Here is a 15,138-nt window from a genome sequence, read left to right on the forward strand (position 1 = left end):
TCACTTACTGTATCCATAAATGTCCTATTTCCTTTTTCTGGGTTCTTTCAAAGCACCAATGTTCTGTTCTTAATATCGCTGATTTCTTTATTGGGTTTTTCATGCCACCAGGTATTTGCAGAGGTTAGTAGGGTCTAAAGATATTAAAGAAACCCGTAGAGACCCCTTTAGGGTTGCCTTTATTTGTGTCCACTCTGCTTTGGGTGGACTTTTATAGCTTTTATTAAAGTATAAGTAGGTTTCCTGTCATTTGTGGCGGTTTTATTTGGCTCTTGGACATGAGAACCAAAAGCTCATCAACTCCACCGCTCGTTCCTACAAAAAGACGTAACCATCAAAAACAACTGCAGATTGTTTCCCCTCCCAATGTGCCCGTCGTCTCCCCACCCAGACTGAGGAACTCCCCTCGTTATTGGATGGATCTATTTTCACAGTTGTCTGAAAAGGTGCTGTTAGAATGTGCTTTCTCCGATTGTTCACAGCTCATCACAGTTATCACATCACGTGTGTTTGCTTGCTGGTTGCTCACAGGCCTTGTTGGAGTTTTAATTCCCAGCTGCACACGTGAAACCAAATGTGGCTTTTGGTCTATTAAGTGCATTTTTCTGGCCTTCTCCCGACCTGGAAACCTGTCAAAATACACTCCACTAGAAAGTGTCCCACTTGTCTTAAGTTCTCTTAGATTTGTGGGACTTTACCACAAAACTTTACTTTCTGCTTTGCTTCTTCTTTGTCCCATTTGAGGTTTAATCACAAACAGAAGTCCTGTAATAATTAATTACCCCATGTTGTTTTCAGCCGACATCCATCAGTTATGTTCTTCAACTGGTTCATGAGTGTGTCAAAGTTTGTACGTGTGTTACATAGCTGTGTCCATACTGTAGCTGTTGACGTGTTCTCTCTCTGTCCTGTGAATGTGTCCTCTTCCTGCTCTACCTCCTCTTCCTCTCCCTCCTTCCATCCAGGAGATTCCTGAAGGGGATCAGGTAGGATAGCACAATAGCACATCACGATATGGCTGCTACAGACGCGTCTACCTCCATTCTTTCTTTCTCTTTGTCCTGGTTTGGGTGAAATGGATAAAATATCAAGTTTGACATTTCAGTGGACTCAATATTGCATAGCGGAGCTAAAAGGGAGGGGATAGAGTAGTTTTTAGGCCTTTAAAGTGTAACTACACCACAAAATCCTCTTTTTTTCTGCTGAAAATACATATTTAGGTATGAAGTAGTTTTGTTGATTGATTCCAGTCCAACTCTTGATTTTTTAATTATTTTTTTTAGTCAAAGGTATTTCAAACTGGCTTATTTGTAGGAGTGATTAAAATGAGTGCCCTCTATGGGCCCTGTGACTAGGACTTGTTTCACTGACTCACAGTAACTTTAGTTGACTTGTGTGAGTATATTTGTCAGAATATTAGAAGAAGGTTCCCATGAATCAAACTCTTATTTGATCAGTTGGACTTGTTCTCAGAATCAGGATTGACTCCTGTGTAAAAAGCTGTAGCTCAGCCACAACACTGGAATATTGCAAGTAGATTTAACATTTCGATTCTTTAGCCAAAAAAACCCTAAATTCCAAAGGATTTCTTTCATGTAGAAACGTGTTGCTCATCCTTGCCAGTCTCTTAACGACCCTCTGTATGTCCAACTTCTACCTTCGACGGCTTTTTTCTAATGTTTTGGCCAACCTTTCATTGTTGCTGCTGCTTCTTTCACTCCATTCTAACAGAAACTTAAATAAAGCCACAATAACACATCCTCCCACAGCTGGAACACTAAGAAACCACAGCCACGTCCAACCAACTAATTCCATTCAGCTTCCTGGACCTGCCTGGTACTAAAACAAGAAAAAAACCCGAACCAAAGCGAGCAAAGCCAAAGCAACCGCACTTGTCCATCATTGCTCCATCTTTAATTGTGGCACCCGTTTTGTTTGACACATCCTGCGTTTCCTGCTCAACAGTGTGGATAACAGACATGTTGCATCCCTCTGAAACACCTGTGCTTCGTTCACCTGTTCTGGAGTCGAATGTGTTCGACCAGCTGTGTTCTTCATGTTTGCTCAGTGTTGTTATCTGGTTTGTTTTGGATGCTCTTGGCTCCATTTCTCATTCTCAGGCTAACATGAATAAAAGTTATTTTGTTTTGTATTTGACATTTTTCAAGGTGGGGATAGATGAGCTTCTCTGGCGTGGGACATTAATCAGTCATCTCCTCAGGCACCAAACTGTCCTCCTGATGTTCTTACACTCACACAGCTGGACTGTGGGCTGACATATGGAGCATTGAGAGTCACTCAATCACTCATTTGGGTCTCCTTATTTTACTACCAACCTCTTCTTGACATATTTATTATTTTGGTTATATTGTTCATTTGGCAATTTTTAAAATCTAGTCTACAAAAAGGCCAATTTACAAACATGCAATTAGCAGCTATGGAGTCAAAATCTCCACACGTCGTTCAGCAGTTTTATATTGCTGCAAAATGTAGTATTTTGATAGTTTAAGGGCAATAGATTTAATAAAGAATACATCTCCAGCATAACTGGAGTCAGCAGCTACAGAGGCTAAACTTGCTAGCTGGCACATGAAGACTCCATCATGTACGTCCACGTGTCTTGTGAGCGACCGAGAGGTCTAATATATCCAGTCACCTTGTTAGTGGAGGAAGCTGGTGACCAGGAGGAGTTGGGTCTGTGACGACAAACACAGGGTGGTCATTTTTATCTCACATGTTTGCTGATTGATGTAATTGAATATCTGAAAACTTGAGAAATTGATCAAGTGCCTTGTTAACAGTGATATTAATGACCACACTTCTTCTCTGCACTGAGATGGGAGGGTGGGCCGGGCCCGAGTCTATCCTGATTATAACAATCGCTGTTTCTGGCTGCCACTTCAACAGAAACCTTAGTGTTATTGACATTTCATCTCTAGCATTGTCCTGTTGCGCTAACATCTTCTTATTTTGTGTTTCTTGGTGTGGTTGTGCGTGCGGGCGGCTGTGATTGGGGTAATACAGAAGCAGAAGAATATTGCAGGAGCGCTGGCTTTCTGGATGGCCAATGCCTCCGAGCTGCTCAACTTCATCAAGCAGGACAGAGACCTGAACCGTGTGACGCTGGACGCCCAGGACATCCTGGCCCATCTGGTTCAGATGGCTTTCAAGTCAGTCTGCCTTGATGTTGCCTTTTTCTGAAAGCTTTTCCCTATAAAATCATGGAAGATTTATAATGACACATAATTTACTTTTAAAAAAGCCTTTTTCTTAGAGGCCTAACTGATGGATGTTTTACTGTAGTTTGATGTGGAAACCTGTTGCTTTCAACCAGCTTTCATATGTGGGTGTAGGTACTTGGTTCATTGTCTCCAGGCTGATCTGAACAACTACATGCCAGCTTTTCTGGACGATCCCGAGGAACATAATCCACAGAGACCCAAAATTGGTAAAATACACGTTTACTACATCCTGTTTTCAGCCTCCTGTGGGCTCTGAAATGGCCGAACATTTTATTAAGCCTGGTAAATGGCATGTGTGCACTCACCCTTCCATGTCTGCTGCCTGGTTGTCTTCCAGAGGATGTCTTGCACACCCTGACAGGAGCAATGTCCTTACTGCGGCGCTGTCGGGTCAATGCTGCTCTAACCATCCAGCTCTTCTCGCAACTCTTCCATTTCATCAACATGTGGCTCTTCAACAAGCTGGTGACGGACAAAGAGTCGGGCCTGTGCTGCCACTACTGGGGGGCGATCCTCCGGCAGCAGCTCAGCCACATTGAGGCCTGGGCAGAGAAACAGGGCCTGGAGCTCGCCGCTGACTGCCACCTCAGTCGGATCGTGCAGGTAAGCCTGTTCTTGTTTAAATGTCGGTCAGATATGTGTGTGGTGATTCATTTACTCATTTGAATGGCTGACCTGTAGCATATCCAAACGGAATGTGGTTAAAGGAAGATATGCAAGCGTTTTTTTTGTGTCCTCCAGGCTACAACGCTGCTCACCATGGACAAGTACTCCATGCAAGATGTGCAGAACATCCACAACACCTGTTTTAAGCTCAACTCACTACAGCTTCACGCCCTCATGACCAACTACCATTGTGCTCCAGATGAGCCTTACATCCCACCGGTGAGATAAATGCACCCTGTGTGGCCATTCATCTCCAGATCATTATTATTATTGTTCCAAGTGAATCTTGTGGCCCTCTGACATGCGTGTTGTGTCCATATTTGCAGGAACTCATAGACCACGTGGTGGCAGTAGCAGAAAACACGGCCGATGAGCTGGCACGGAGTGATGGAAGAGAGGTTCAGTTGGAGGAGGACCCAGATCTTCAGCTTCCCTTTCTCCTTCCTGAGGATGGCTACTCCTGCGATGTGGTGCGCAGTGTTCCTAACGGGCTGCAGGACTTCCTGGATCCTCTGCTGCAGAGAGGTAAAGCCACAGTGATGATTACCAAAAGGTCCAAAAAGACGTCCAAAGCCAGCATTCTCAGGGTCAACACGAGTGCCTTCGTCTGCCAGGGTTTTGCAGGTTGGTGCCCCACCCGCGCTCGCCTGGTACCTGGACCGTCCACTTTGAGGGAGCTAACTGTGACAGCCACTTCTCTGCTGCTGACAGCTCTGAGATGGTAGGACGTTAATGCACATGCACTCTGTCACTCTCCAAAGGTGTGTGTGTATTTATAGGTGCCACTAAGAATTTTGGGCAGGCCAATAATGCTGAGGCTAATGCTCATGGAGTCGGGTCATGAAATATACAGTAGAACTGACAACTGAGGCAGTGGAAGTGAGGACATACGTTATAGCCACAAAAATAGATGCAAAGTGACCTGAAGGTGAAGCTGCCTTTGCTTCCCTTGACCCTCTCCCAAGTGTCCTTTATGATAACGGATTTAAGGAAGTTTGGTCTGGTGGTCAACAGAAGAGAGGAAGAAAACACAAAGCAGGTTCCAGGTGAATTTCATGACTAAAAAAGGTAAAATTGCTGAAGGGAAAATGAGCAGGAGACAATATGACGCCATGACTGGTGCATTTTGACTATTTATAGGAGATCTGGGTGTAGATGGGATGTGTGGGAGTGCATGACTTCACCTTCTGGTATTCTGTTCTACAGCAACATTGCAGTTCAACACGTCTGGTCCTGACGTGGCAAAATTTAATTTGTCGTGGGTAAAAATTGTGAATGACACAACCAGAGAAGGAGCCGTGTTTCTGTAGACACGGTAAAGAGAGATGCCTCCGTTTGGTCTGAAGCCTGAAACCTGAGAGCTGTGACAAACGGCTCAATTATAGTGCAACTAAAGTGTGCGTCTTTGGCTGCTGGTGGTAGAAATTTACAATAAAAGTGGTCTATAATTTTCTTTTCCAGCCTCACACTTAATTTTTTGTGTGATTGCTGTTGATTAACTTGCCTTTGTGAGCCCGTCTGTCTGAGTGTGCGTGTGGAGGAGCCATGTTATGAAAAGTAAATGGCCCCCTTTTGAAGTCAATGTAATCATGGTCCTTGAACTGAGACCACACACACACACACACACACACACACGTGCGCTGTTTGATAAGTGGCGTATTTAGGCAGACTAGAAGGGTTGAGGCCTCTGCTTTGTGTAATTGCAGTGGATTTGATGGAGAGTGGATCTAAGGCTTCACATTTGAAGTTATTTGAAGTAAACGTTAGAAATGGGGGTGTTGCACGTTAACGTCCGGCTAAATTATACTGACACGTATCCACACGAATGTTTACGTCTGAAACAAATGGTTGGCCATTAAAAAAGTAACCTTAGACAGAATTTCCACTCCGTAGCAGCTGCCTATTATAAAGGCAAAAGTTCAAAGTCAACTTTGATCTTTAAAAAGAAGAATTGTAGTTTTGTAGGACTGCTTTTATTCAGCAGCACGTTTCCCCGGAGGCATGAAGCTCCTTCAGAGTGAAAGCCTTATGAAACCATCTCTGTAGGGAGTTGAACCGTACCGATGTGGCCATATTTAACATACGTTCTCTTCTCGTGAGGCTCCAGACACAGTGCAGCTACAACATCGGAATTCTGCCTGCAGTTGTCTTGTTGGTTCTGGTTCTGGTTCTGGACTGGATGTACTAACAGTTTGCTGAGTAATGAACTGATATGAAATTAGAAATAAAAATCTACACGACACGTTAGCTTCAGCCGGCTTTTCTATCGCCAGTATCAGCACATTATTTAGTGCTTTCCTTTACCCCAAACTTTGGCAGAACTGTCTGTCTTCCTGCCTGTCTTCCTGCCTGCCTGCCTGTCTGTCTGCCTGCCTGTCTGTCTGTCTGCCTGCCTGCCTGTCTGTCTGTCTGCCTGCCTGCCTGTCTGTCTGCCTGCCTGCCTGTCTGCCTGCCTTCCTGTCTGTATTCCTGCCTGTCTGCCTTCCTGCCTGTCTGCCTTCCTGCCTGCCTGTCTGCCTTCCTGCCTGTCTTCCTGCCTTCCTGCCTGTCTTCCTTCCTGCCTGCCTGTCTGCCTTCCTGCCTGCCGTCCTGCCTTCCTGTCTTCCTGCCTGTCTTCCTGCCTGCCTGTCTTCCTGCCTGTCTTCCTGTCTGTCTGTCTTCCTGCCTGCCTTCCTGTCTGCCTTCCTGTCTGTCTGTCTGTCTTCCTTCCTGCCTGTCCTTCCTGTCTGCCTTCCTGTCTGTCTGTCTGTCTTCCTTCCTGCCTGTCTTCCTGTCTGTCTGCCTGTCTGTCTTCCTTCCTGCCTGTCTTCCTGTCTGTCTGCCTGTCTGTCTGTCTGCCTTCCTGCCTGCCTTCCTGCCTGTCTTCTTGCCTGTCTTCCTGCCTGCCTTCCTGCCTGTCTGTCTGTCTTCCTTCCTGCCTGTCTTCCTGTCTGTCTGTCTGCCTGTCTGTCTGTCTTCCTTCCTGCCTGCCTTCCTGTCTGTCTGTCTGTCTTCCTTCCTGCCTGTCTTCCTGTCTGTCTGTCTGTCTGTCTGCCTGTCTGTCTTCCTTCCTGCCTGTCTTCCTGTCTGTCTGCTGCCTGTCTGTCTGTCTGCCTTCCTGCCTGCCTGCCTGCCTGTCTTCCTGCCTGCCTTCCTGCCTGTCTTCCTGCCTGCCTGCCTGCCTGTCTTCCTGCCTGCCTGTCTGCCTGTCTCCCTCCACCCAGCCCTACTTAAATGAGTCGTGTGTGCAGCCATGATGTGGTTTTTCATTCTTGACTTGGTTCCAGTGACCACAGGTTTCTCTGTGGTCACTGGAACCTCTCTTCCTCTGTGGTCTTCCCATTCCCCTCATCCCTCCTTATTCCCTCCCTTCTCTCATCCCCTTTTTACCGTCTCAGAGGCGATGCACCAAACAGTTGCAGAGTTTCTCAGAGGCTGCTTGAAAGTGCATCATTGTTCCATCTTCAGTCAGATTGTGTTTTCTGTCTCTCTCTCTTTTAGCCAATGAGGAAGGAGCCAGAGGTTGTCACGGTAACCCTGAAGAAGCACAACGGCATGGGCCTCAGCATCGTGGCTGCCAAGGTAGGAAACGCCACCAGCAGGTTTACGTCCTCCGCTTTTGAAGCTGTGTATTTTCTGAAACATTGTGTGGTTAATGCGACAGGAAGTGCACAAATGAGTGGAATGTTTTGGTTCTGCGTTACATGAACGAGGCTCAACGAAACAGCTGCCTTTCCAAATGGACGCTTTCACTGTTGAGTCTGACGCCAACACCAGACTAAACAATTCCAGAAGCATCTGTTGGAACGTGGATTCCTGTTTTCGCTCCTTTTCAAAGGGTAGAATCGGTATTCCCGGGAGACTGTTGGAAAATTACAGTATAGAATCCTCCAACGTTTAATTCCTGTGTTTCTGCACGAGGACACGATTAAGTCGTGCACAGCAGCTGCTAATTACTTATTTATTATGCTGATTGACAACAGAAAGTTTCCGATCAGAATAGATAAAGCTGCACCTGATCTTACTTCTTTCGAATATTTGCACATTTGTGTTCTTTGCTTGGCTGAATTTGTTTTTTTTCAGTTTAATTTCAGGCTCATCGTATTTAGAGGCCAAAGCCAGATCCTATAGATTCCCCTCCGGAGCAGGAGGTCGGGTTTCAGTTTCCTGCTTGGGACAAATGTCTTCCTCTGAGGCCGAGTGCAGACCGGCCCGGGAAGGAAGGACTTGCTGAGGAAACCTCAGAGCTTTGTGTGCAGATGAGGAAGAGAGCGGACGGCGAAGTGTGTGTGGGATGAGGCGACAGGTAGAGCGGAATGGTGCTGCTCACATTCTGGCTTATATAACAGGACATGGCTGGGGTGTGTGTGTGTGGGTGGGTGTGTGTGTGTAGGCGGGTCGGCTCGGCTGGTAGCTCCACCTCAGCCTGACCAGCTGGAGACCCGGCCGACGCCTCACCTACTGTTTGCAGTCAGGAGCTCGTGGAAGATTATCCGTATCCGGAAACATTCGTGGAATTTGCTGCATCTTTTTTAGCGTTATTTACTGGAATTACCTCAGCCTGCGCAGTGGCTCACAGCGGAGTAAAGATCCCGTTTGGCTGGATGGATTATTACTCCCTGTCAGTGTAATTGGGAGGTTTTTGGACTTGTCAGCGCACATTGGCAGGTTGCAACATTCCCAGGGATAAAGGGAGGAGCGTGCAGCTGTGTGTGTGTCCCAGTCTGGACATTAACGTGGGAGCAGCATCGAGGAGCAGCTCAAACATGTGGTTTTCTGTGGTGGGACGGAAAGAACAGGTAAACTCTTACTTTTCTCTCTGATTTGTTGACGGTCCCATTTATTTAAATCCAAATATGCGTGTGTTTCTCTGTACGGGGACAACAGGTGAGGCTGAGTTTGTCATGCCGTCCTCACATTGTGACACTTTTGTCTCCATTTCTTCAAATCTTGTGATCGCTTAAAGGTGCTTTGGCGTAACCTGAAGCGTTAGTGGATCAGAGACCGGTTCTGTAATGTGCAGTTTGTCACTTTTCCTTTGGTTCCAGGGTCATTTGGCTAATGGTTAAGCTTGGGTACACACCAGGACACACAGTTAAAACAGACAGGTGGATTTTGGGCACAGCCTCATCTGGTCTTGACTGCAGTAAATCAGCATTTAGAAATATGTTTTTAAAGTGTTTTAATCAGCATTTGGGTTAGAAATAGATTAAGTTGTTGCTATTGCACGTGTGTTTGCAGAGATGACGGTATCATGTAAGACTAGAAGCTCTACGTCTGTAGAACCCACACCTGTTTTTGTTGTTTGTAGCATTGTGCTTGTTGAGGCGTTGAATTCCCAGGCTTCCAGCTTTCATTTGGACAGCTGGGAATCCCCCCCCCACCTGTGTTGGTGTGTTTACTCATGCAACTGTCCGGTCAACCTGGAACAGAACATCCAGCTGTACGAAGTTTATAGCATGACGCTCGTCCTCTCATGTTTAATACAGGATAAAACCTGCACAACACAAAAATGCAAAGTTTTCATTGTCCTTTGCTCTTTAGAAACAGGAAGACCAAATATTTATGTTCTCCTGCAAGCCAGTGACTCCAGTAACCGGAGCAGATCTACATTTGAGAACGTGTTTTGAGAATACCTGAGCTTCGAAGACATCGGTGACTTTTGTCCATGTTGTTCCACAGGGTTTCACGTACTGTGCACAAGAGCTTGTTTGTTTGTTAGCTGGTAAAAGTGGAACAATGGCATGAGAGGGTTACCCCTGTGTGAGCTGAAACAATGGGAGGATGCATGTCCCCCCCCCCAACCCCCCCCACACACACACTCGCTTTCCTGCCAGAGTTTGTGCAGTCGATGTTCAGTGTGTCGAAGAGAACAGTCCAACTTCTCTGGGCTCATGAGAATCTGCACAAATGATCATGTTTGTGAGAGGAGAGAAAAACTGTTCCTGGACTCGAAGCGAGCTGCAGATTGTTTGGAAGCTGACTTGTATTTTTTATTTTTACTCAGCAGCTCCTTCATGACCCATCTCATTGTTGAGCACAAACTTAGAACAAAGTAACGGTTCACCAGCAGTTTTCCTCTACATCATCATTTCATAAATGACGACATTTCAGTTTCCTTATAATATTCCCACCGGCTCGTCTTCTTCATGACTGCTCGTACCTGTGTGGAGCTTCTAAGGCCTTTAAATACCACCGTCTTCAAGCTGCCTCTTCAGGATAAGTGGTCTCCGCCTCAGAAGGAGGCTTCAGAACGCCAGTTGACATTTGATTTAGGTTGTAAGCTATAATTTTGGTGCCCATGTCGCCAGCCTGCATTAGCAGGTCTCCTGTATCAGACACAGGTGAGGGTCATTCACCTGTGAAGACTTGGTCCTCCGCATGCGTCAGCTGCAGAATGAGAAGGTGTGATTGAGGGTGTGTTATTGCTGTGGGATCTGTGTCCTGTCTTCTGGAATCCTTCTGGTCCTGCTGCCGTCGTTAGTAACGGGTGCTCCACAAGAGATTCGGTCCAAAAGAAGTTTCCTTGCTTAAGTCTCTACTTCGACACGCTGTCTGTCCTAATTTTAAACAACAGATGGATTTGCTATCTTGCTGACTGCAGTTGTGATGAATTTTGGCTCCAAACACTCTGACCAACGAGCTAATAATTGCAGATCACCCCATGACCTTGGCTGTTCTTCTGACCTTGAGAAATTCCCATTCTTTCATATGTGAAGCCTGATTCAGCACCACGATCCCAGATGAGAATGGAGCCACAGAGCTGCGACTCCGGCTGAAACAGAGGTTCTTTAATGTAACGGACATTAAACAGTCAGAATGATTCACAGCTCTCCTCGTCCAAAATTCAAGCTCATTGTGAAATATACATGCGCTCACTCGGGCGCAGACAGACGAAACGTTGTGGGTGAAGAAGCTGGAGGGCTGAATGTCTCTGCCGGAGCCACCGGGACACAAAAGCAATACTGTAGTTCACATGAAGAGGAAATGAAATGGAGAAAAACACGATAAATCTTCTTAAACGTAAATTGAAAAATGGGCTTTTGGAATCAAAGCGGGGGCTTATTAATTTCAGATGAGATGACAGTAGCACAAAGATCTTTGTTTTAAGTGATTGAATGCACCAAGACATTGATGCTCCTGTTTATTCACATGTTGATTCCTGTTGGGGAAAGTCACTAATTAATTTAACTGCAAATAATTATTTAAAAAATGAAATTGAAAGATTTTATAGCTAATGTTAATTAGCTGCCAGAATCGGTACTTTCAGTAAACTGATTCAAGTCAAACCTTCTACATATAATCCTCATATAATCGAAGGTCTACAGGTGCATTTCTTGGCTTTTTTAAATGTAGTTTTTGCATTTGTTTAAAAAAACAAACTATGTTCCACGACTATAAATCAGACGGGGTCGTTTTGGGTCACACCATTGCGTTTGTTGTCCCCTTGGTAGTAAAGGCTTAACAACACGCACCGTGCCACGTTGTCAGTCTGACGGATGCTAGAAATTAAGAGTCTTTTAAAGCCACTCTGCACTTTTACGAGGGATTTTATAGACGTGCTGAAATCCCTGGTGTGGAGGGCGGTACTGTAGCCGTGTGATGCTAGCTTTCTGCTCTTATCCGGGGCTTTTGTTGACCTACGACTTCAGCATAGAATTAACCATGAACAATCAGCTGGTTTGCTGTTTCCACCTTCACACAACAATATTGTGGCGTCAGGAATAAAGATGAGTGAATACAGCTACAAATAAATCTTGCATTAGGCTGCAGGACAGATAAACTCTGGTTGACAGCTGCTGGTTGTTCTGAAAGGTTCTAGTTTGACATCTCGGTGAACTTCTTATCTGGGATGAAAGACGTCTGGTATTCAGAAAACAAAGTCGGCCTCAGTGTTCAGCGTCAACACTAAAGTGGAGGTGGTGTGTAAATGTATGTTTTCCCATTCCAGATGATGCTATGTTTGACTGTGTGCCAGACGCCCAGCGTTACGTGATGCTGATCTTACCTCCGTACTCTGCGTGCATGTGGGGTCTCTGGGTGTTTTGATCCAGCGGCGTTTCTCTCCATTTTTAAGCCAATTGTTGATGTTCTTGGAACATCCTCCAGCCGCTCGTTGTCCAACCTCGTTTAAATCAGCGTTGTGTGTTGGCGAAGCAGTGGTTCCAGCTCTGTGTTTGTGCTTCCAGGGTGCTGGTCAGGAGAAACTGGGCATCTACATCAAGTCGGTCGTCAAAGGAGGAGCTGCTGACGTGGTGGGTTCCCACAGAGAACGCTGCATCTTGGCAGAGGCCCGGGACACGCCTGACCCGTTCTGTTTGTGTTCTCCAGGACGGCCGCTTGGCTGCAGGTGACCAGTTGTTGAGCGTGGACGGACGCAGCCTGGTTGGCCTGTCACAAGAGAGGTAACTGTCATCCTGTTTGTGCTTTCATTGTAAAAAAAAAAAAGGTTCTTTCTGTTGTTATTGGCAGCGTTAATGTGACAGAAGTGACATTTGAAGCTGTGAAAACTGCAATAACGTCACAGTGGATTTATCATCTGCTGCGTGAGGGCAGATTAAAGTGCACCCGTGTTCTTTTGTGAGCGTTACAGATATTTCAGCAGTATCATGTTCCTGACCTCAGATAACCACATCTTGCAAACCAGGGTCACGAACAGTTTCTGCTTCCTTGTATCAGGGAGGGTGTGTTTGGAGAGATTCAGTTCCTTTTGCAGCGTGTGCTGGCTTGCTTTGTGTTGGAGCAGCCAGTTGAACTGGATGGACGGACAAATGGCTTCACCACTCCAGTTTATAGTTACACGGTGGGGAGGACTTGAGCGTATCTGAATGCATCAACAGAACATCAACCATCTGGTACCATCTGATGGTACTGGTGCTCTTCTCTCTTCCTCCCACAGACAGGTTGAAAATTATTTTAGATTTGTAGCCTTTCAAATCGTGACCGCACATCTTTGAATGCTTTTGACGACGGGTTTGGATCGCATTTCTGGTTTCCAGGGAGTTGCACTAATGTTGCCTCCAGTCGCATCCAATCAAAAACACAGGGTGGATTACCTAATGTGATCTGCCCTTCTGCTATTTAGAGGATTAGAAAAGGTCCTGTGAACCTGTGGCGGCAGAAAAGCCTGTCCTGTCATCGTACTAGGGCAGAATTAAAGCCCAGCGGGCCCACTTCATCACCCAGAGGGGTCATATATATGTGTGTGTGTGTGTGTGTGTGTTCAGGGCAGCAGAGCTGATGACGAGGACAGGCTCCGTTGTGACTCTGGAGGTGGCCAAGCAGGGAGCCATCTATCATGGGCTGGCTACACTCCTCAACCAGCCCAGCCCCATGATGCAAAGATGTGAGCACATTCTTCACACACTCTCTCACAATGTTTAGACCCAACGTCTGCTGAAGCTTTACGTTTTAAACCCGACCAAACATTAAATCAACAGCATGGATGAGTTTATTAAAGAGGAGAACAATTGTTCTGTTCAAGAAACGATTTGATTGAATAATTATTACAGAGAATATCCTTCTGTTTAAGACTAATACGGACATCTTAAAATCATTCTACAGCCATGCAATATGATACATTCCACATTTCTTGCATATTTTTATCAGTTTAATATCTGCATTGTACATTTGTGTGTGTGTGTGTGTGTGCGTGTGCGTGTGCGTGTGTGTGTGTGTGTGTGTGTGTACATGAACGAAGAGAGTTGCTCAACGTGTCCTTGTTGTTTTCTGTGTCGGGAGCAAAATGTGGCCTGCAGACGGAAGAATGTAAAGAGTGTTTGTGGCCCCGGCCAGATGTGTGTGGGTGTGTTTAGTTGCATGTGGTTATCACCAGCACACAAACATGAGATTTACAAGAGTTGCGTTCATCTTTGGCTGAGGAATGTCACCTTAAATTTATTAAAAAGGCTTCTGGCAGGGCTGGTCTTGGCCCTGGGAGTTTGATGGCTCCCGTCTGCCAGAAATCACTTCATTAAAGTTTTTGTAAGGCAGTAAAAGAAAAAGAACTGCCAACACTGGTCATTTAGTTAAAGGCCGGGGTCTATTTCTGCCAGAGGTGAACGCTTTGGTAGGAAACTACAAGCCCAGATTCCCATTTCTGTCTTATTTCTCCAATTTAACCTCTAAAATCTTGACATTTATTCACATGCAGCTTCTGATCGAGGCCGAGACAAGAATGGGAAGCTGCGACCAAAGAGCGAAGGATTTGAGTTGTACAACAACTCCGTGCAGAACGGTTCTCAGGAGGGGACGCAGGCCGGCTGGGATTCCTACCCAGAACCAAAGAAGATGAGCAGTGAGGACAGACTCCTGAAAAACCGGGCTGACCACCGCTCCAGCCCAAACGTTGCCAGTACGCCCTTCTACATACCAAACATCTACCTATCTTTAAACGGAACAACTCTCTTTATATGTATTCTATTTTGTATTTTCACATTATTTCCTGTTAAAACCATGAGTTCTAAAAAAGGAATGTTCTTTACAACTTCCATGATTCTTTATCAGCTGAACCAGATTATTTGTGTCCTTTTCATCTATTTTAAGTTATAAATGGTAACGTACAAATAAAGAGACTATTCACTCGAAACCAGGCAGGAAAGTAACAGAATTATTCTGAAATTCTTTCAGCCCCTCATGCTGATATGGTAAAAGTACCCGAGGCGGCCAAAGCAAATATTGGTCTACCTCTGAGGGTCTGCATGTTGGCATCTTTCTGCTGTTCTCTGATTGGCTAAATCCTCCTGTATGTGTGTAAATGCCTCTCAGGCTGTTTTAAACGTTGTGTTCTGCCCCGTTAGATCAGGGCCAGAGTCCAGCAGGCAAAGCAGCGTACCCCGGAGGACCCGGCACCAAGATCACCTCCGTCTCAACTGGAAACCTTTGTGCAGATGTAAGCAGTGACCTCTCTGACACATGAACGTGTCCTTCACTATTGTTCTTTTTTATAATCTCTGCTTTAATTCACCAGGATGAGCCCTCACCTCCACGCCCAGAGGCTTACCCCATCCCCACCCAAGCCTACCCCAGGGAGTATTTCACCATACCTGCCTCAAAGAGCCAGGATCGGGTCGTTGGCCCTGGGCAGGGGCCCCCTCAACACTGGCAGGGCCTGGAGGACAGAGAGCGCCTCCCTGTGGTTGACAACATCCATAACAGCATGCAGGTAGAGCAGCTGCACAGGATTCCAAAATCAGGATTGGCTCTCTAATCCACAGCGTCGTCATAGGGAACAGCTTTGTCAAGCGTTGTC

At 45.9% G+C, this 15,138-nt stretch overlaps 1 protein-coding gene across 1 annotated transcript in view; it reads left to right on the forward strand.

Annotated features, from left to right (window-relative positions):
* The window catches only part of afdna (afadin, adherens junction formation factor a), a 49,380-nt gene that overhangs the window by 22,131 nt on the left and 12,111 nt on the right, over nt 1–15,138 (forward strand). The window contains 14 exon segments of the mRNA XM_057017225.1: nt 966–986; nt 3,025–3,170; nt 3,354–3,448; nt 3,580–3,845; nt 3,984–4,127; nt 4,235–4,433; nt 4,523–4,629; nt 7,389–7,469; nt 12,077–12,142; nt 12,219–12,292; nt 13,115–13,233; nt 14,041–14,241; nt 14,687–14,778; nt 14,857–15,051. Of these exon segments, the coding sequence (XP_056873205.1) occupies nt 966–986; nt 3,025–3,170; nt 3,354–3,448; nt 3,580–3,845; nt 3,984–4,127; nt 4,235–4,433; nt 4,523–4,629; nt 7,389–7,469; nt 12,077–12,142; nt 12,219–12,292; nt 13,115–13,233; nt 14,041–14,241; nt 14,687–14,778; nt 14,857–15,051 (1,806 nt within the window).

The sequence above is a fragment of the Takifugu flavidus genome, chromosome 19, assembly GCF_003711565.1.
Source record: "Takifugu flavidus isolate HTHZ2018 chromosome 19, ASM371156v2, whole genome shotgun sequence".
NCBI classification, from domain to species: Eukaryota; Metazoa; Chordata; class Actinopteri; order Tetraodontiformes; family Tetraodontidae; genus Takifugu; species Takifugu flavidus.